The sequence below is a fragment of the Asparagus officinalis genome, chromosome 1 (genome assembly GCF_001876935.1).
Source record: "Asparagus officinalis chromosome 1, Aspof.V1, whole genome shotgun sequence".
NCBI lineage: Eukaryota > Viridiplantae > Streptophyta > Magnoliopsida > Asparagales > Asparagaceae > Asparagus > Asparagus officinalis.
Window position 1 is genome coordinate 113,552,852 of NC_033794.1, and position 22,487 is coordinate 113,575,338.

The window sequence follows — 22,487 nt, forward strand, 5'->3', positions numbered from 1 at the left end:
ACTGAAACCCGCTTCGTCGGTCGACCGGGTCGGTCGACCGCGATCAATTCCGGTCGACCGACCCGGTCGACCGACCACCTCCAGCAGAACCCCGAAAGAATCCAGAGAGCCGTCGGTCGACCGGGCCGGTCGACCGACCTCCTTGTGCACGAATCCGGTCGACCGGACCGGTCGACCGCCACCTGTTTTTCTTGATTCTGCTGCTGATGCTGAAATTCCTTCAAAATGAATATAATTCTTTCATTGACCAAAGAAAAAACATATAGAAGCAAACTGATTATCTCGTATATATTTCATACCAAACCTTAAACATTCTTCTGACACCTCAAGATACATATTGAAACACAAGCATGACTTCTGAAAACCAAAACTAGAATGCACATAATACTACATAAAGCACAAGCATAACTTAACTAAAGCATATAAAGAGACTTTGTTCGATACATGAAAACACAAACATATGACTTGTGAAAACTTATTAGAAAGGTCTAGGCATGACTTTCTCTTCCCATTTCCATCACAATGTGCAGTCATACCCTGCTTCTGAAGCTCTCCTCACTGCAAAAAAAAAAAAAAGTTTAGCTAACCATGAGACTTTCATTTTTAATTTGAGTGCTGGTAAATGTACTGTTAATCTATATTAATTATGATACTGCAACACAAGCATGTGAAAGTACTTCTTAGTGTCTTGCACTATTAAAATAGTACAAAATTTATAATACAATTTACACTATATTAATTTTACATTTTCGAAATGCATGAACCTATATAGCTTAATTAGGTTATAATCTTACCTGCAGAGGGGGTGGAGGAGGAGGCTCGCTTATGATGTAGTCGTCAACATCTGGTTCTTCAGCCATGCCCAACTCTTCAGGGAAGAACATCTTCCACGTGGCCTTCAAATTATATAAAGTGGCAAGTGCATTAATTATCAAAAATTCTTGTATGAAAGATAATCCTCAAGCAAAAGGTTACTCAATTGTTAAAGTTTTAACTCAATTAAAATCTTAAGCTGTTGAATAAGTTCAATCGCTATTGTACACACAATGATTTTCTACATTTGCATAAGTTCGCTATGAGCAAACAATTGGTTCACAACAAAGTAACCTTAAATTAACGTTAAGAAAATAATAGATGTTAAATTAATGTTAAGAAAATAATAGATGTACACCTGTTTTACAAGGTTAGTTAAGATAAATTCAGTCAAATATATATTGATCAATATTTAACTAATGTAAAAAGTGAATATCAGAAATTAACAGTTGAAGTAAGGACGTAGACATTTATACAATATACAATATCACTAGCTAATTAAGCGTCACATTTAACCAAATATAATGTACTATATACTAGCTCAGAGAAAATAGAAGGTAAAAACTGCTACTAAAGTTTATGGACTGCCTCCCTCTCATTAACAAAGTATCAAATCAGTTTCAGAAATGGATGAAATGCAGACCTCCCTCTCATTAACAAAGTATCAAATCAGTTTCAGAAATGGATGAAATGCAGAAATTTATCATATGCTGGAAGAATGGAGGTTATTAAAAGTGTTATACTAGGTGTTCAAATATATTGGACAACTAGTTATATACTTCATGTAAAAGTTTTGCAGAAAATTGATGAATTAAGCAGGAACTTCTTATGGGGTAAAGCAGAGCAAGCTTTTAGAGTTCCACTGGTTTCATGGAGTAAAGTTTGTTTAGGGAAAAAGCAAGGAGGCTTGGGTATTTTTTCAGCTCCAATCTGGAATTTTGCATCTGCTCTTAGAAGTATCTGGTACATTCATATCAACAAGGAGCTGCTGTGGATCAAGTGGATACATGAAAATTACTTAAAAACAGAGATAAATGGCAAGTACAAGCTAGATCAAGTGATTCATGGGCGTGGAAACAGTTGATTAAAGCTAGAGATAAAGCAGTAATTTGCAGTGGTGGTGCTGATAACCTGAAACAAATAATTTCTTCCTATTATGAAAACTCAAAAATCCAGTGTTCTACCCTATATCTTGCACTATCCCCTGCGGCTAGTAAGGTACCATGGCATGATACAATTTGAGAGCGGTTGAATTATCCTAAACACTCTTTGATAAGTTGGTTAACAGTCCAAGATAAACTGCTTACTCAAGACAGATTGCTTCGGAGAGGGATTGTGAATGATAATAGATGTGCTCTGGAGCATAAATGGAGTCAAGAAATTACTTGCTTTTTGAATGTTCATTTTCAAGAGATGTTTGGAATCATATAATGGATTGGCTTCAGTTTAGATGGAGATCTTGTGATTGGAATCTCCTATTGAACTGATATTGTATCAGATTGAGGGGTAAGGGGTTCAGGAAGAAAATCAAAAGAATGACTCTTTCTTCTTCTATATACAAGATTTGGTGCGAGCAAAATTCCAGAATTTTCAAACAGATATGCAAAAGACCTGAGCAGTTGGTTAGAGAAATATGATCATAATTCTTAATAGTTCTTTTTCGGCTGATTACAAAGATTGGATTATCTCTTTGTAAATAGTGAGGTTGTTGTCAGGGCAGTTAACTTCAAATTTTTCAGGAAGTTAACTTCCTAGTTTTTGGGCTCCTTTATTTTTTGTTATCTCATATTGATGAGAAGATTGATGTACTAAACTTTATAGATTGGTGAATGAAAATAAATTCTTCATTGACCAAAAAATTTGCTACTAAAGAGAGAGAAAATTAACTATGTTCATACCAGATTTCCTTCCATGTCTCCATCTAGCTCAACCAATAAATGACAGAAAAATTGTCAGAAAAAATAAAACTATATACAAATTAATTAATTTCTAAATGGTGCTTCAACAAGTGTGCAATATGTATAACACGTCTTTAAAACTCTTGAATTCGAATTTGTTATACATGCATATGATATATAATTATGTTGAAAGAATCAAAGTATTACAATGTGTGGCGGAGTTCATATGTTATGATAATTATGACGAAAGAAAAAAAAACCCACCAAAAGTTTGAATTAATTACGTTTAAATCAATTATCTAGTATTCACATTGAAATTACAGTATCTTTGAGTTTTTTAAAAAAAAATTACCATGGCTTCGGCTGGAACAATATTCTTCAAGAAACTAAGCACCTTCGCACCATGGACGGCGCCAGCAATGTCGCACCTCCTTATCGTCAGCCTCATTTGGTGCTGAGCTTCAAGAAAAGATCGTACAGTAAGCTCCAAAATGAAAAGCTCGCATGCTTTGGCAAACAATGCTGGAGTGTCACAGCTAACCATCTGTCCAAAAATGAAACAATTTTCATGTATACCCTTTGTTGTATTTAATCATGTTGAGTTTTTTATATTTGACCTTCTAGGTGTAGACTCTGACTAATTCAAGAATATTCATCACGTTAAATAACTAGTGCTTAGTTTAATCTTTTAATAGTAAAATTTTTATCTCTATCACTCAAAGACAAGCATGCATTCGTGCGTAATATCATAAATAATATATGCAAACCTTCACTTCTTCATCCAACTTCATGATCCTTTTAATCCTCGCCAGTGGTAGAGAATGTTGCTTCAACTCTGCAAACCATGGGAATTTCTATTAATAAATATAATATGATTACAGAAGTTCACTTCTATTATACTTATGTGATTCTTACATACTGTTAATTGAAGTTCACTACAAAAGAATAGGGAGTAATACTATGAAGAAGAATCGTGGCTATTTGGAAAATAAGTTGTATAGAGAAAAACAAACCCTTCACTATAATATAAATCAGTTAGTTCACTTAGATATTTTAAATTTTACGTTGTAAAATTCATTAAAAAATATTGTGATCATAAATTCAAAAAAAATTAGCATTTTTTAAATTATCAAAAATATTAAAATTAACTTCATGACTATATAAAAATGATGAGTTCTAATTTAAAATGGTAGGAAGGTGAATGTTGGGACAAACTCAGGGTCCAATAGAGCAAGGTCCCAGCGAATAGTAGAGCAAAAGTAATAAAACAAACACACAGATTTACGTGGAAAACCCCCTAAATGAATTTGGGAAAAAAACCACGGGTAAGGATAAAAAAATTCACTATGATAAAAATTTAGGAGTTGCAATCTCTTTTCTCAAGGAGAAACTCTCTCTATTTTTCTCTCTTTCTCTCTTCCTCTCTCTTTCTTTTCACTCTTAATTAGAGATGCTATGATGATCAGAACTTAACGCTAGGGAGAGCTATATTTATGTCAGTTCGTGGTAGGTGCACACTGTTGCTACAGTGTTTGTTGCAGTAACTTTTTATCAATCTTCCACTTGAAGATTAGATTGAATGTCAATCATATCTTCACACTATTATTTCTATCCTGTTATCTTCATGTTGTTCACGTCTTCGATAGATCATAAGATGATCGACACCAAATAAATTTATCAGTATTAACTGCTTTTGTTAAAAAATCTGTTAGGTTATCTTTGGTATAAATTTTCTACATATCTACTATTCCTTCTTTCACTTTCTCACGAACGAAGTGGTACTAAACTCGAATGTGTTTTATCTTTGAATGAAATGATGGATTTCTTACTAAATGTAAAGCACTCTGATTGTCACAAAATAAAGAAATCTTCTTTTGTTCATGCCCGAGTTCCTCCAACATCATCTTTGTTTGCGTCAAAAGTTGACTTTGTCATGGAATTCATTATATCTTCGGTCGATTATAATAAATTCAAAAAAAGAGATAGCTTTTTTATAAGACTCCTTTTACACAACAAAAGGAAAAATTACAACTCTTGAGAAACAAACGCAGAATCGTTGTTTGGATCGCTGCTTGCGTGGGATCTTTGTCTGTGCCGGGAGCGCTTTGACTCGTGGACCACCAAATCGCTGCCGCGCCTTAGCCGCGGTACCTTGGTCTGCCGCGCCTTAGCCGCGGCACCTTGGTCTGCCGCGCCTTAGCCGCGGCACCATGTCCTGCCGCGCCGCCATATGTTGCTTGATGACGTGTATATTGTTCTTCTATATCGTCTTGAGTGGTGTTTGAATGTCTGTAAGCATTTTTTGATGTCTACAGATACCCCCTCCAAAGTATCTCAGACTCATCATTTTTTTAGAGAGGGGTCTGGGACACTTTGGATATGATAAGCTTTCCCTGCAATTTCTCCAGTGCTTTGTTGAGGAAATTGCGTAGAATGGTTTGTGAATGGCTTCAATCCTTGACTTCTTCATCTTTTAGCCTATTCAGTGCTTTGTAGAATAGCTAAAATTCCTCCGGTGCTGCGTTTATCGCGTGGCCGTTGTCGAAGTCTCAAATTAAAACTGCTGTCGAAGAATTTGAGAAATAGTTTATACTCATATACTATATTGGAGTGTTCGGGAAATAGTTTAACCTCATATACCCGTTGGGAGGTAACCAGGTTATTCTTAAGAATATTTTGAGTAATATTCTCCAGAAACTTCCTGTTGAGATTAGGGAAATAGTTTAGACTCGTATACCTATTGGAGTATTCTGGTCTCTTGTTTGTTGGTAGAGATGAACCCGATGATGGAGAGGAAGAATTTTATATTCTATCTCCTGGTCTCTTGTTTGTTGGTAGAGATGAACCCGATGATGGAGAGGAAGAATTTTATATTCTATCTCCTGGTCTCTTGTTTGTTGGTAGAGATGAACCCGATGATGGAGAGGAAGAATTTTATATTCTATCTCCTGGTCTCTTGTTTGTTGGTAGAGATGAACCCGATGATGGAGAGGAAGAATTTTATATTCTATCTCCTGGTCTCTTGTTTGTTGGTAGAGATGAACCCGATGATGGAGAGGAAGAATTTTATATTCTATCTCCTGGTCTCTTGTTTGTTGGTAGAGATGAACCCGATGATGGAGAGGAAGAATTTTATATTCTATCTCCTGGTCTCTTGTTTGTTGGTAGAGATGAACCCGGAATCGGAGAGGAAGAATTTTATATTCTATCTCCTGGTCTCTTGTTTGTTGGTAGAGATGAACCCGATGATGGAGAGGAAGAATTTTATATTCTATCTCCTGGTCTCTTGTTTGTTGGTAGAGATGAACCCGATGATGGAGAGGAAGAATTTTATATTCTATCTCCTGGTCTCTTGTTTGTTGGTAGAGATGAACCCGATGATGGAGAGGAAGAATTTTATATTCTATCTCCTGGTGTAAAGGAAACTCAAAATGGGATCTCCACTTAGAGAATCTGGATTGGTTTGAATAATCCTAACTGTCATAAGGTTTGATTATCCAATTCAAAAGTAGACCTTTCGTTCACAATGTGAATCGAAACGAGATTATGGTTGTGGTCCTAACTGTAGTAAGGTTTGACCAAGTGGGAGTTTGAGACGATCCTAACTGTTTAAAAGTTTGATCGTTCAATTTGTGGACCTCTCGTTCATGGAACAAATCGAGAGGGGATTTTGGTTTTGGTCCTAACTGTTTAAAGGTTTGACCAAGAGGGAATTTGAGACGATCCTAACTATTTAAAGGTTTGATCGTTCAATTTGTGGACCTCTCGTTCATGGAACGAATCGAGAGGGGATTTGGCTTTGGTCCTAACTGTTTAAAGGTTTGACCAAGATGGGAATTTGAGACGATCCTAACTGTTTAAAGGTTTGATCGTTCAATTTGTGAGGGAAGATTGATCCAACGAAGTGATCGAACCTCATCTCAGCAAAAGAGTATTCGAAAATCACTGTGGGGATGTAGTGTTTAACACTTTGTTTGCAATGATCGGGTTATTCCTAAGAAAATTACATATAGTATTCTTTCGGGAACTTTCGTTACATGAACCATCCACCCCCAGCTTTTCTTGCGAAACTAGGTTTATCATTACGTTTAGCTGTATGATCGGGTTATCCTTAAAAGTACCATGCGTGGCATTCTCTAGGAACTTCCCGTGAAAGAAAGGAAATAGTTTAGACTCATATACCTGTTGGAGTATCGAGGAGCAGTTTATACTCGTATACTCTTCGGAGTGAGATGGAGAAGCAGTTTATACTCGTATACTTATCGGAGTCAGGGAAAATAGTTTATACTCGTGTACCCCCATGGAGTATGGGGTCGTCTTTATTTGGCTTGTTTCGCCATTATGACACCGGAGTCAATTAATGCTTGGATCTTATTTTTGAGTCCAAAGCAAATATTGGTGGGATGAAGAATCCTTCTATGGTATGCACAGTAGTTTGGATCTGTAATCATCTTAGCACCCTCCTGATCTTTAATAGGCGGTAGCTCGATTTTATCATTGGCGATGAGGTATTCCAATATGGCTGGAGCTTCGTCATCTTAGAAAGAATACTCCTTTTGGAACCTCGGATCGAGAGTCGTGTTCACAGCAATTGTAGATGTCGTCGGTTGGCTTCTCTCAGCTTTCTTTCTTTTAAGAAAGTGTTCAGCCTGTTCGCCGCGCATTTTCAAATCTTTCCAAGTTTTGGATGGTACGACCCCCAGGGTTTCTAGGACATCGATGGAGAGATTATTGTGGCATGTTTGCAGGATGAACTCCTCTGTAACAGGGTCTCTGCAATTCATTGCCTTGTTACAGAAACGCTTGACAAAATTGTCGACTGACTCCCCGTCTTTTTGTTTTTTATCCAGAAGGGTTCCGATCGACACTTAGGTGTCATCATCGAAGAAATTGCTGAGAAACAAACTTTCTATGTCATCCCAGCAATTGATGCTCCCTGGCTTGAGACATCGGTACCAATCGAAGGCGGGCCCACGAAGGGTGCCAACGAATGACCGGACCATTAAAACCTCATTTCCAGAGATCATGCCCAAATAAGACTTGAAATAAATCAAGTGCTGAGTAGGCGCGCTCTTCCCGTCAAACGGTGTGAAGTTAATCAGATTGAACTTTGTCGGATACGGTATTGAATCCCATTCTCTTGGATAGGGACATGGAATACCCGTCTTTTTCACTTCTTGAGCCGTCATCAAAGCGTTGATTTTGTTTTCAAGCTCTTGTATTTTCTTGTCCTCATCTTCACCTCTTTCTGAGTGATGTTGAGTAGAAATAATTGGGCCACCCCCAATATTATTTAGCGGTGAAATTGAACCACCCCCAATGTTGTTATTGGGAGGATCTGTTGAACCACCCCCAGTGTTATTGTCATTGGGAGGTGTATCAGTTATAATGACTTCATCCACTTCTGGATCACTGTCCTCTACAACATTCTGAGTGTGGCGGCTGGATTCAACTCGCTGACTAGACTCAGGAGGTTGAGGTTGTTGAGTTAGCAATTCTCTCATTCGTTGAATAGCTAACTCCATCTCTGTCTTCATCTCAGCTCTGATTTCTTCACGTTGCTTCGCTAGAGCTTCTTGAAGCATTTGAGCAAATTGATCAGAGGTGATCGTGAGTACTTCTCTGGCTTGTCCCGTGCTAGACATTGTACCATCAGAAGCGATTGCAGAACAAGTATCCGAGAATTCATCCTCCGAGGACATTCCTTCTTGCATTCTTTTGTAATCTCTGCGTCTGATGGCTCCTAATTGGAGTCGAGACATCCTTTGAGCAATCTTGGATTGACTTTTCCTCTCGGGGGAAAAGTCAGGATTTGAGTCACTTGAATGCCGCTTAGACTTTCTTTTATCAGCCACGTTGATGGTGACTTCAGGGAATTCATCATCTTGGGCAGCTGATTTTCTCTCGCGGAAATGTCTCGGCTTAGGCTTCGACGATACAGAGACTCTTCGTGGGATGGCTTCTCGTTTGAAACAGTCACATTCTGATAATACTGCTTTAACGAGTCGCGCACAGGAACAATGAGAGTTTATTTCTCGAATAACTCTCTTTCGAAAATTATTCACCACCCCAACTTGATAATATGATTCATTGGTATGATTGCCAAAAAATCGTATCGTCTGTTGGCATGACCTCCCAGGTATGACGATATCATTTGGTGAATGCGTCTTCTTCTGGGGGTGTAAAACCTTGTTGGCATTCTCAGGACAATTTATTTCTGTCTTTGAGCGATCCAAGGTTATGTCAGGAGTCGCACGTTTAAAACCACCCCCTTGCGGGTATGGAGCCTTAACGGGGTCCGAATGCTGATTTTGCATAAGTCCAGACTTTGGAATCCAAACTTGGCAGAGTTTCGGTGATTCTTTGGTCACCGTTTCCTTCTTCCTTTCTCGTCTTTGTTGTAAGAGAGCACGGGCATGAGTAGCGTTTGCACGACGTTTTTGTATACGTTCTTTGAGGGTCGAACGAGCCCTTTTGACAATAGTCCATTCCTCCGTCGTGAGTTTAGCAGAGACATGAGTGATTGGTCGTTGAAACAACTGAACCACTCGATGCCTCCTCGACTCTAAGTCCACATGATAACGAACTCTGTCGGGTTGTTCCAAGGCCTTAGCCATTTGGCGAGCGCGGCGTTGACGTTGTCTCTGACGAGCTCTTTTTGTCAATGCCGGCGGGCTTTGATTTAATAACTCCTTAATTGGAGAAGAGTCATTATGAGCAGAGAGGTTGCGAGTAGAATCCTCAGCAACAATTAAGCGAGAGTCTTCATCTGTAGTGTTTGACAACTTCAACAAAGATGAAATCTTCCTGCATTTGCAAGGCGAGGAAGACTTTACAGATGAGGATGACAAATACTCCTCAAACTTCGCTTGGTCGAACTCGTACTCGACCGTTGATTCAACCAGGATCTTGATGATTGGCTGCGACACGACGGTCTCGGCAGCGAGACCGTTGGCTCCCACTGTGGTCGCCAGCTTGTTTGCGTCAAAAGTTGGTTTTGTCATGGAATTCATTATATCTTCAGTCGATTACAACAAATTCAAAAGAAATAGCCTTTTTATAAGACTTATTTTACACAACAAAATAAAAATTACAACTCTTGAGAAAACGGAAGGATAGTTGTTGGATCGCTGGCTTGCGTGGGTCTTTGCTTGTGGCGGAGGCGTTTTGACTCGTGGACGCACACAAGCAGCAGATTCTGATTGAATCGTGAGGGGTTTGATGATTCTTCGCTCTCGTTTATCGAAAAGTGAGAATTTTGAAGAAGATATTACAAAGTAAGATATCGTTCTTCCTAGATCAATCAAAGCTCGAATCTCAAAGGGATATGCCAGAAGCTCAAGAACTCTGCTTCGTCTCACTCTGGATTGGCTCTGAAGTGCTCAAATGATGCGCCCTCAAAATAGCTTACGGCAGTGTTTACTGTCTCGCTGGGCGAGACAGTGTTTGCTGTCTCGGCCCGCGAGACAGTAAACACTGTCTCGGAAAAGGAATATTCATGGCAGTTTTCACTGTAACTGCCTTTCCACGTTTCAAACTCCGTTATTTTGGCAGTTATCAACGTGATTCTCGTCCACGACGTTTCTCACGTTCTTGAACAGTTAGTGGCCACGTGTTGGCGGTTATGCAAAATAGTTTTGACCCTCTGAGAGCCGTCTCACGTGCGAGATAGTAAATTCTGTCTCGCACGGCGAGACAGTAAAGACTGTCTCCCGCGTGGGCGAGACAGTAAAAGTCTGTCTCGCCCACGAGACAGTAAAGACTGTCGCGCACGCGAGACGGTCTATACTTGTGTTCTTTTTTGACATTTTGGACGACTTCCTTTTGAGCTGTGTTTGGATATCTCTCAGTATTTTTTGATGCCTACAATCTTCAACTATGTCACCTCTTTACTAGCTTGTGTAGCTGCTACATATTCTACTTCTGTTATTAAAGTAGCCACAACTGACTGTAGTTTTAAAATACAGCTCACGGCTCCGTCAGCAAGTAAAAACACATAGCGTGTGGTAGATTCGCTATTATCATGATCACCTGCATAATCAGACTCAATATATCCATTAATTGGCAAAAAAATATGATCCCTCATAACATAATGCAACATTTGAGGTTCCCTTAATGTGTCTTAGGATCATCTTTACAGCATTCCAATGTCTTTACTAGGATTCTCCATGTATCGACTAACCACTCTTACTGTTTGTACAATGTCTGGTCTTGTACAAATCATAGCAAACATTAGACTTCCCACTGCCGATGCATACGATACTCGAGACATCTTCATCCTCTCTTCTTCATGACTAGGACTCATACTGGAGGATAACTTAAAATTAACAGGAAATTGAATAAAAATTAACTTAGAATCTTGCATGTTAAACCGCCGTAAGATTTTCTTCAAATAATTCTTCTGAGAAAGCCAAATCTTCCTATTAATTCTGTCTCGATAAATTTACATCCCTAGAATCTTATTTGTAGATCCTAAATCCTTCATTTTAAATTTTTTAGCCAACTATGCCTTTAATTCTTTGATACGATCTTTGTTGTGACCTGCAACCAACATGTCATCAACATACAACAATAAGATAACAAAGTTATTTTTACCAAACTTCTTAAATATGCACAAGGGTCTAAATTAAGTTTGTTGTATCCGATGCTCATAACGAATGAATCAAATCTCTTGTACCAACACCTCAACGTCTGCTTTAGACCGTACAAAGATTTGTTCAATCTGCAAACTAAATTCTCTTTTTTTTCTTCAAAACCTTCTGGTTGGAGCATATAAGTTTCTTCTTTAAGATTTTCATGAAGAAATAATGTTTTCACATCTAACTGCTCTAGATGTAAGTCAAATATAACGCTCATAGCCAGGACTATTCGGACTGTTGTAAGTTAAACTACAGTAGAAAAATTTTCATTAAAGTCAATACCTTCTTTTTAGCATATTCTTTTACCATCAATCTAGCACGATATCACTCCACTTGATCATCGCCATTTCACTTGTTCTTATCGACCCATTTATTTTTAATGGTCTTTCTTCCTTGTGGTAGTGACACAAGTACCCAAGTCTTATTCTTATGGAGAGCTTTAATTTCTTCCTGCAGTGCTGACATCCACTGATTCTTATACATCATACTCTGGTGTTGCTTCAGAATAATTTGGATCATTTTTTATCTGAACTGCTACAGTCTCTGAGTCATTCCTTAAACTACTTTCTTTTTCTTTATTTTGCAATTGGTTCTCTACAAAGATAACATCTCTGCTGATGATAACCTTACAGGTAGTTGGATCCTATAAGAGATACCCCTTAACTTTGTCAGTATACCCCAAGAATATGTATTTTCATGATTTTAAATCTAACATTATAATTTCTTGGGTATTGTACATTACGTACATTAGACTTCTAAATATATGGGGTTGGCATAATCAGCCAGCTTTGCCGGTCCACATCTCCATGAATGTCTTTAACTGTATTACAGTTAATGGAGAACGATTCACCACATAACAGGTGGTTTTTACTACTTTCGTCCAAAAGTCTTTATCCAGATTTGCAGTTGTCAACATTGTTCTTGTTCTTTCCAACAGAGTTATGTTCATCCACTCCGCCACTCCATTTTGCTGAGGAGTATAAGCATTACTAAATTGTCTTTTGATGCCTTCTTGCTTACAAAATGCAAGAAATTTACTGTTTGTGTATTCTTTTCCATTATCTGACCTCAAGCACTTGATCTTCTTTTTAGATTCAAGCTCGACTCGCGCTTTGTAGGCTTTAAAGATTGAGAACACATTCACCTTCTTCTTGATAGGATACACCTAACATCTCGTGAAGTAATTATCAATAAAGGACACAAAGTACTTTGCTCCTTCTAAGAATGTAACTGGTGCTTGGCATACATCAGAATGAACTAGTTCCATAATATCATTGCTTCTAGAACTCGATGTGTTAAACTTCAGCCGATGCTACTTATTTGTAACACAATGCTGTAGGCAATAAAAATTGTATTTAATCCTTATCAGAGAAGTTCAGAACAAAACTGCTAAAACCTCGCCCGAAATAGCAGAAAGAGGGGAAAATGCAGATAACTACCAAACCGTAAGGAATTTGGCAAAACGGAGGAAGCGAACCGAATCCTTCGGCTCGGTTCGGATGGCTCCATCTCTTCGAGATAGGCGATTTTCATATATAATTCGTCCAATTCCGACTCGGTTCGGATGGCTCCATCTCTTCGAGATAGGCGATTTTCATATATAATTCGTCCAATTCCGACTTACGGTTTGAAAGTTACGGCCTATTCTTCGATCCATGCTATAGAGCTCGCCTAACGGCTTGAAGATCGCCTGCAGACCCAGGTTCGTTTGCAGTCCTCAGCTTCACCTGTAGTTGCAAATCCGCCTGCAGACCCAAGTCTGCCTGCAGTCCCAAATCCGCCTGCAGACCCAAGTCTGCCTGCGCACCTGAGCTCGCCTGCAAACCCAGTTCGCCTGCTAGCTCGCCTGCAGACCCAAGTCCGCCTGCAGTCCCAAACTCACCTGCAGACCCAGTTCGCCTGCAAGCTCGCCTGCAGACCCAAGTCTGCGTGCTCGCCTGCGGTCCCAGCTCGCCTGCAGTTGAAGCTCGCCTACAGCTCGAAGTTTGCCTGCACGATCAAGCTCGCCCGCAGACCCAAGTCTGCCTGCAGTCCCAAGTTTGCCTGTAGTCCCAAGCTCGCGAGGACAAACCTTCCTTATTTTCCGTGATGTGAGGGTAGGGGGGCACAATACTCCAGGCCCGTCAGATGGCCATCCATAGTACGAATGAGCGGACATGCGCCGAAACAGCCTACACCCTCATAAATTCAGCTTACCTCACTTGTCCAATCAGAAGGGAGGGCCGCCGGCGCTCAGTGAGTTGGCCATATCCACTCGAGTATCTGACAGCCGCTGTCACGCATACGAGGATGGGCTTTCCCATTCCTAAGTGACGTGATGTAAAACATGGCTCCTTGAATGACCGCTCCTGTTGCAGGTGAACAACATGATATCTCTGAACGACATGTGGTCACATCCCATAATTCAAGGAGCAGTCAAGCTGTCTCCCTCACCTCTATTAGTGGTCAAATCCCATGAATCAAGGGATGGCCCATGTCATCCCTTGCCTATTAAAACACATCTTCAGCCAGCATGAAAGGGGGATTGGCTGTTGCATATTCGGCGGGCTAATCTCCCAAAGGTTGAACTTGGACCTTTGCCAAAGGCTTCCTCATTTGAGAACTGAAGCTCCGGCAGTAACTTTGATCGGATCGTCCAAGGGAAGCAGACTCGGCACGAGCACCGAGCGAGGCGTCCTATCGCCACCGAGGAACCCACGTTAAACAAGGAGGGCATTCCCTCCGCTTCTGTTGTAAACATTTGATTATTAGTTTGTAATAAACTGTTATTATCAATACAAACGAAGTTCCCTGTTTTCGGGAGATCAAAATTTACACCATACAGAAGATGGCGACCACAGTGGGAGAATCCGTTCATTCAGATGAATTGATGGTGGCGTAGTTTGATGAAGTTGTTGCAGGGACTACTGTTGAGTCCCTTGTGATCAAATTCGAGGGGTACTTACAATCGTCCTCTTCTGACGGCAGTACATCTCGCGATGGCTGCAGAGTCGTGCGGGTGGCCCAGCCCCAAGGGGCCGAGGCAACCAAGCCTGAGGGATCTGCCTAAGCCGAGGCAGGGGGTTCTTTTCCCCCCAAACTAGTTGAGGTCGAGCCGAGATTCAAGAATGCTGGTCTAGGAGCTGCTGGGTGGGTCGATGAACGATCCTCGCAGACCCCTGTGCAAAAGGAATCAACCATTCGTGTCGACGCAGAATACGCCTCCGCCGTCGACATGAACGCTCCTCGTTCAAAAAGATCCAAACAGCGGTGACAAAAAGCTCTCGCTCGTCTCGAGGCACAATCCCTCATCCCCCACGACAGCCTAAATTATTATTCAGGCTGGAGAGGAATCAACCTCTTGAGCCAGGTTCCCATTTTTGGCGAACCGCTCAAATCGGGCGAGCCTAGCAGTTTAGGCGAGCCCAACCTCTTGAGCCAGGTTCCCATTTTTGACGAACCGCTCAAATCGGGCGAGCCTAGTAGTTTTGCTCAATTTTGGCGAACCAAGGGCACCTGGCGAACTCTGCAGTTTAAGAGGGCTTCGTCAAACAAGCGAACTTCACCAAGCTCGCCTGACGGCCCAAGATCGCCAGAAAGGCGAAGCAACAGCTCGCCAGACAGGCGCAGGCACACTGTGCCAATCTCGCCTGACGGGCGAACCTCGCCAGCATGAACCTCGCCAACACGCTCACGCCCAAATGGGGGTGGCCACCTCGTTTGCCTGCACGGGTCTGACGTCCGTCTCTGACGACGACGACGATTGCTCAGCAGTGGCAATGTCGGAGACTTCAAGCTCAGTTCAGGGCAAGCACACAAATGTGCACATGACTGACATCCCTGAGGAGATGTCTAGGAGGCTCGACGAGCAACAAGCAACCATCGACTCCCTGAAGGAGATGTTGGAGCAGCTCCTGAGCGAGAAGAAGAGGAAGAGAGAGAGGACTTCGCGGGCTTCGCATAAATCCTTGAAGCACAAAGAGCGGGTGCCTACTCCTTCTCACTCCTCATCCGAGTCATCTAGAGGAGCGTCATCTTCGGGCCATAACCCAAGAGACAAGAGGTTTGACGATCTCCAAAGTCAACTCGATGCCTTGAAGCTCCAGAAGCATGTGAACAAGCTAGGGGTTGTCAGACCGTATCCAATTGAATGGGATGCGGTCTCCTACCCGGCAAAGTTCGAACCGCTGGACCTCCTACAGTTCAATGGCAAGGGTTCTCCTACCCAGCACATCTACTACTTCCAGGCACAAACTGGACACATAGTGGGAAACGATCCCATTATGACTCGACTGTTCATTGGTACCCTCAAGGGGGTCGCTTTTGAATGGTTTCGCAGATTGGAGCCTGGGTCCATCACCTGCTGGAAGGACATGGAAAGGCTCTTCGTGGCCAGATTCTTCGATGATGACACAGAAGTATCTATGGCCACCCTGCTAACTGTGAAGCAGAGGAGGACAGAGTCTGTAAGCAACTTTGTCAAGAGATTCAGAAACCGATCGCTGCATTCCCGCGATCGAGTTTCCGAGGCCACGCTCATCGAGATGTGCCGGAACAATCTCTCCATCAGCGTTCTGTCCAATATGGGCGCTGTTGAAGCTCGCTCATGGAAAGACTTACTCCGCCAAGGAGAACAAGTCGAGAGCATGCTCAAGCATATGGGTGACGAAGACCCGCATGAATTTCGAGGAGATGATGACCAAGATGTCTTGGTAGTGGAGACCATTTCCTCATATCCTACGATTTCCCCCGTTGATCCTCTTCAATAGGACGGCGGGCCCACGAAACTATCAAGTTAACTGTTACCTCTGATAGTCATTTCTTCATCAGTCTCATTTAACTTGACGATGGATCTTTTAAAACTATCAAATTAACTATTACCTCTGATAGTCTCCCCCAAATTTCCCCCGTTAGTCATCTTCAATAGGACGGCGGGCCCACGAAGCTATCACGTTAACAATCACCTCTGATAGTTCCCTTACACTCCGAAAAGTACACGGGTATAAACTGCTTCTTCTGATCCTCCAACTGGTATAAGAGGTTAAACTATTCCCTATACTTCCACTTCTTGAGCCAGGTTCCTAGTACGGGCAAACCGCTCAAATCAGGCGAGCCTAATAGTTAGGCGAGCCCCGGTTTCCATTTGTGGCGAACCGCTCAAAACAGGCGAGACTAGCAGTTCAGGTGGGCTGCATCAAACTCCCACTTGGTCAAACCTTCAGATAGTTAGGACCAAAGCCACAATCCCCCGCCAATCCTCTTCAATAGGATGGCGGGACCCCCACTGTCATGTTAACGGTCACCTCTGACAAATCAACTTACCAGTCCTCTTCAATAGGATGGTAGGTCCATAGAGTTGCTCAAATCGCAATAAACTCCCACTGTCATGTTAACACTACACCTCTGACAAAATCAACTTACCAATCCTCTTCAAAAGGATGGTAGGTCCTCAAAGTCGCTCCGATCGCGGCAATTCCTATCATGTTAACGATTACCTCTGATAGCCGACATCGTCATTCCCGCAAATGACGTTGTCCGATCAGTCATCATACTCATACGTCCCTGAACGATTTGATTCTCCCAGCACCGTCTTTCCCATAAAAGGCGTTGTTGTTTGATAGTGGCCTACTATGCGATGTGCTGCTATTTCAGGGTTCTTCTTTGCCCCAAGAGAAGACAAAGCAGGGTTCGTCTTCATCTTTTCCCTAAGAGAAGATAAGCTTCCCCCCTAGACTCCAACGGGTATACGAGTATAAATTGTTCCCTCTACTCCAACTGGTGCATGAGTCTAAACTGCCCCCTTATACTCCGACTGGTGCATGAGTCTAAACTGTTCCTACCCTCCGACTGGTATACGAGGTTAAACTGCTCCCTACGCTCTTAATCCAAACGCCTCGAAAGGCTAAGGATAGAGGAGAAATTTTAGCATTGATCCTAAGAGAAACTCCTCGACAACTTATCATGCTAAGGGCAAGAGCATGGCTAGTCCAACTCAAACGGCAGTTGGTAAAGACAAATCAAGTCCGTTGATAGCTGAGGGTTTGCTTAAAATCCTAGAAGGCGATCATCAGCTACAAGCGAAGAGGTCAACTTCACCGAGCTCGTTGGAGGGCTCCTCACTCCATCTGAGCGGGGATCACTTTACGGGTCTTCATATCCAAAGTGTTCCAGACCCCATGCGGCCCGATTCAGGTCTGAAAACTTTGGAGGGGGTTTTGTAGGCAATAAAAATTGCTTTTAATCCTTATCAGAGAAATTCAGAACAAAACTGCTAAAACCTCGCCCGAAATAGCAGAAAGAGGGGAAAATGCAGATATCTCCCAAACCGTAAGGAATTTGTTAAAATGGAGGAAGCGAACCGAAGCCTTTGGCTTGATTCGGATGGCTCCATCTCGTCGAGATAGGCGATTTTCATATATAATTCGTCCAATTCTGACTTACGGTTTGAAAGTTACGGCCTATTCTTCGATCCATGCTATAGAGCTCGCCTAACGGCTTGAAGATCGCCTGCAGACCCAGGTTCGTTTGCAGTCCCCAGCTTCGCCTGCAGTTACAAATCCGCCTGCAGACCCAAGTCTGCCTACAGTCTCAAATCCGCCTGCTATCCCAAGTCTGCATGCAATCCCCAGCTCTGCCTGCAGTCTCAAATCCGCCTGCAGACCCCAAGTCTGCCTGCAATCCCCAGCTCCGCCTGCAGACCCAAGTATGCCTGCAGTCCCAAGCTCGCCTGTAGACTCAGCTCGCCTGCAAGCTCGCCTGCAGACCCAAGTCTGCCTGCTCGCCTGCGGTCCCAGCTCACCTGCAGTTGAAGCTCGCCTACAGCTCGAAGTTCATCTGCACGATCAAGCTCGCCCGCAGACCCAAGTCTGCCTGCAGACCCAAGTTTGCCTGCAGTCCCAAGCTCGCGAGGACAAACCTTCCTTATTTTCCGTGATGTGAGGGTAGGGGGGGCACAATACTCCAGGCCCGTCAGATGGCCATCCACAGTACGAATGAGCGGACAGGTGCCGAAACAGCCTGCACCCTCATAAATTCAGCTTACCTCACTTGTCCAAGTAGAAGGGAGGGCCGTTGGTGCTCAGTGAGTTGGCCATATCCACTCGAGTATCTGACAGCCGCTGTCACGCATACGAGGAGGGGCTTTCCCATTCCTAAGTGACGTGATGTAAAACATGGCTCCTCGAATGACCGCTCCTGTTGCAGGTGAACAGCAGGATATCTCTGAATGACGTGTGGTCACATCCCATAATTCAAGGAGCAGTCAAGCTGTCTCCCTCACGTGGTCAAATCCCATGAATCAAGGGATGGCCCATGTCATCCCTTGCCTATTAAAACCCATCTTCAGCCAGCATGAAAGGGGGATTGGCTGTTGCATATTCTGCGGGTTAATCTCCCAAAGGTTGAACCTGGACCTTTGCCAAAGGCTCCCTCATTTGAGAACTGAAGCTCCGGCAGCAACTTCGATCGGATCGTCCAAGGGAAGCAGACTCGGCACGAGCACCGAGCGAGGCGTCCTATCGCCACCGAGGAACCCACATTAAACAAGGAGGGCATTCCCTCCGCTTCTGTTATAAACATTTAATTATTAGTTTGTAATAAGCCGTTATTATCAATACAAACGAAGTTCCCTGTTTTCGGAAGATCAAAATTTACACCATACAAATGCTCGTTGAATAGAAGAGCTACCGAATTAAGTCCAGGAAGCAGCTTCTGATCAGAGAGAATCTTCAAGCCTCGTTCTGACATGTGGCCTAGTTTGTGATGCCATATCATGGTTTGTTCTTCTCCATGGCTAAGTTGATGTCACACATGAATCAGGTTCCTGCAGGGTTTCTCCTTGAGCATGTATAGATTTGCAGCTATCTTTTTTCTTTTATCACAATAAGTACCCCTCTAACAATCTTCATGATCCCATTTTCTATATGGGTCTTGCATCCGAGCTCAACCAATTGTCCTAAAGATAATAGATTCTTCTTCAAGCCCTTCACATGTCACACATCTTGAATGGTGAGTATTGTACCATCAAACATTTTAATTTTGATAATGCTAATACCAGAAATCTTCAAGGCATGATCATTACCCATGAATATAGGTCCTCCTAAGATAGGTACATATTTGTGAAACTATTCTCTCCGGGAGGTCATGTGTCAGGAGGTTGCTGAATCTAGAAGCCAGACATCAGCAAACCTCATTTTACCTTCATCAACAGTGATTGCTCTACTGTATAAAATTTCACCATTATTTGATATGCTGACAACGCATCCTTGAGATGTTGATGGCTCTGAAAACTTTTTATCACTACTCTTCTTATTATGCCAACACTCCAATTTCACGTGCCCCTTTTTACCATAGTTATAGCATTTAATATTTTTCTTACTTATTAATTTTGATCTATCATGGGTATGACTCTCACAGGAGTCACATTCTGTTGATCTTCCTCTCGTCATCGATAAGGTCTTTGCTTGTTACGAACTTGCATGTCTGTCTTCCTTGTTCTTGCACCAATTTTCTTTCTCCAGAACAACGAACGTTGTTGAAAACTAAATTGTCCGTAATGACGTTGTTTGTTAGGTTGATGATGAGCAAATCATACGAGTCAACTCTGAAATAGAAGTTATGCATGTTCATTCACACCGATTGTATACCCTAATGTTATGACTTTGGAGAACAGTATATTTAGGATGTTGATGTGATCAGTCATCGATGTAGATATCACCATCCTTAGAGTGTAAAATCTTCTTTTTAAGAAGATTTTGTTATGCACAGATTTAGCCTCATATAACTTTGTTAGAATATCCTAAATCTCATTTGCTGTCTTCTTCTCCTCTATGCTTGACACCACCCTATCTGCTAATGCCAGATGGAGATTTATAATATCATTCTTGTCCATCTTGTTCCACTTCTTATCATCTGTGATGTCATCTGATCTTGCACCAATGGCCGTTAGACAATTATCTTTTCTCAAGATAGTCTTTATCTTCAATTTTCACAGTGAGAAATTATTATCGTTGAATTTTTCGATCTCAAACTTCGTCGCCATTGCTTCTACCACGAATAATAATTTCTTAATATTTCACGTAAATAATAAATGTATTTATAAACAGTAACCGTATCTGTAAATAGTACTATACTTGTGAATAATAGTATTGTATTTATGAACAATATCATACTCGTGAATAGTACATGTCGCCTTTAAAAGGTAAATGATAATCTAACTTACTTTCTGATGTGGTATGGAGGATCCACCTTAGGTGGCAGCCACAGAGCATACGATAAGTAGATACATCCACCCTAAGTCAAGCTCGGATACCAATTGTTGGGACAAACCCAGGGCCCAATAGAGCAAGGTCCTAACGAATAATAGAGCAGATGTAATAAAATGAACATGCAGATTTACGTGAAAAACCCCCTAAATGAATTTAGGGTAAAAACCACATGTAATAATAGAAGAATCCACTATGAGAAAAATTTAGGAGTTACAATCTCTCTTCTCAAGGAAAAACTCTCTCTATTTTCTTCTCTTTCTCTCCCCCTCTCTTTTTCTTTTCACTCTTAATTGGAGACACTGGGATGATCAGAACTTAACGTCAGGGAGAGCTATATATAGGTGAGTTTGTGGTAGGTGAGCATTGCTACTACAGTATTTTCTACAGTATTGCTACAGTGTATTTTCATCAGTGAATGCTTTTAGGTAGATCACCACAACACCTAGGAATTCAACAGAATATATAGTTATCATAGTTCTCATGTTTTCTCTATTTTTCTTTCGATCTGGCATTCAAATATGAGCAATACTATCAGGAGACTTTCTCCTGTAAGAGATCAGAATTAAAACGATTGCATTAGATCTAATATGAACTTTTATAAATTTTCATATCAATCAACTTCAACATTATGAATTTAAGAAAGAAAATGGTACGCAAAATCATCCCTCACAAAATAAACATTCTCATGATAAAGATGAGCGCGCATGCACATCACGAAAGAGATTTATAGCATCGAAAATTATTTAAAGGATTCCTCAAAAGTAAACATAAATTTTATGTAATATATACCTAGAAGATGGCAATGATCCACTTCAAACCTCTCACACCACCAAAAGGCTGTGAGATGATCCTCGAGAATTTTCCTCAATTGTTCTTGAGTTTTAGATTGGGGTAGTTGCTCAACCTGTACACATGCAATAATAACAAACAAAGACATAAAACCCACATTAATAATGTCCAATATGTGATTACAATGAAATCATAATTCTACATAACAAAACCTATATCAAATTAAATAAAAAAATAGTACTCTATTATGCATTTGATTTGCCCAGGGAGGTGGAGTAGTAGGAACTTGCATGAAATTGTACATGAAGGGGGCTGCAGGATCCATTAATTGAGTCCTTCAAGACTTGAAGGACTCAAGCTGCTTACTCTTAAAAAGGAATGCTTGTTTAAGATTGAAGCAAGGCAAGGTTTATATAGAGAAAGGAAAATATATGTTTAAACAAGAAAAAATGTTCAATAAAATTAAGAGGGGACCATCTTTTGCCAACTTGTGTGTTGAGAGTGAACAATGCCAAAATTGGTTGTGGTTCATATGGACGTACTCCATAGGGAAAGCTGTAATCTATTAATTGGGGCCTCTTTTTCTTCCCTCCCTTCAAATAGAGGATTGGAATGAAAAATCTCAGACAAATTTGTCATAAATATCCAGAAAATATCTATATTTATAATTTTAGTTTCCTTCTTTTGTTTAACAAGATTGCATCGTAATCTTGAATCTGAGTCATTTTATGACTACTGGCTTCAGACATTTTTATTGACTTGCTTAAATATTTAATAAAATTATGTAGTTATAATAAAGCTATTATTGTTACTGCATGCTTAAAGTTTCTTATATATATGCATCTCAAAGGGAATAATAAAGAGAGATTTCAAAACTATAAAATAATCACCTTAATTTTGTCCAATTCTTTTATATGTTATCAAAAAATTAACAAGCACAGGTAATTAACAAATTTAAATGTTCTTCATTGTGAGTTTAGTAGTAGAGAGTCTTTTTTTAAAATCCTATTGCATCTAGTATTGTCTATAATGATTATCTTTACTGTATTGCTCATATGCTTAACTTTCTTCCCAGATAAAGTATGATTATCTATTTAAAGAAA

At 41.1% G+C, this 22,487-nt stretch overlaps 1 protein-coding gene across 2 annotated transcripts; it reads right to left on the reverse strand.

Annotated features, from left to right (window-relative positions):
* Nucleotides 266-21,769, reverse strand: LOC109829051 (nuclear transcription factor Y subunit C-2-like). Of its 2 annotated transcripts, none has more exons than XM_020396118.1 (6): nucleotides 21,626-21,769; nucleotides 21,385-21,499; nucleotides 3,479-3,546; nucleotides 3,064-3,165; nucleotides 795-896; nucleotides 266-558 (listed from the first exon to the last, which is right to left on the reverse strand). In XM_020396118.1, the coding sequence occupies exons 1-6, from the start codon at nucleotides 21,707-21,709 to the stop codon at nucleotides 556-558; spliced, it is 474 nt and encodes a 157-aa protein (XP_020251707.1). In that variant the 5' UTR covers nucleotides 21,710-21,769; the 3' UTR covers nucleotides 266-555. The 2 variants fall into 2 exon arrangements, with proteins under 2 accessions (XP_020251707.1, XP_020251706.1); XM_020396117.1 differs by having other exon boundaries at nucleotides 3,064-3,255.

Coding starts and splice junctions, on each gene's coding strand:
- LOC109829051 (XM_020396117.1), bottom strand. CDS start 21,709: ATGGATCCTGCAGCCCCCTTCATGTACAATTTCATGCAAGTTCCTACT. Junction 21,500..21,625: donor CAAATCAAATGCATAATAGA/GTACTATTTTTT, acceptor GCATGTGTACAG/GTTGAGCAACTACCCCAATC. Junction 897..3,063: donor TTGTTCCAGCCGAAGCCATG/GTAATTTTTTTT, acceptor TATAATTTGAAG/GCCACGTGGAAGATGTTCTT.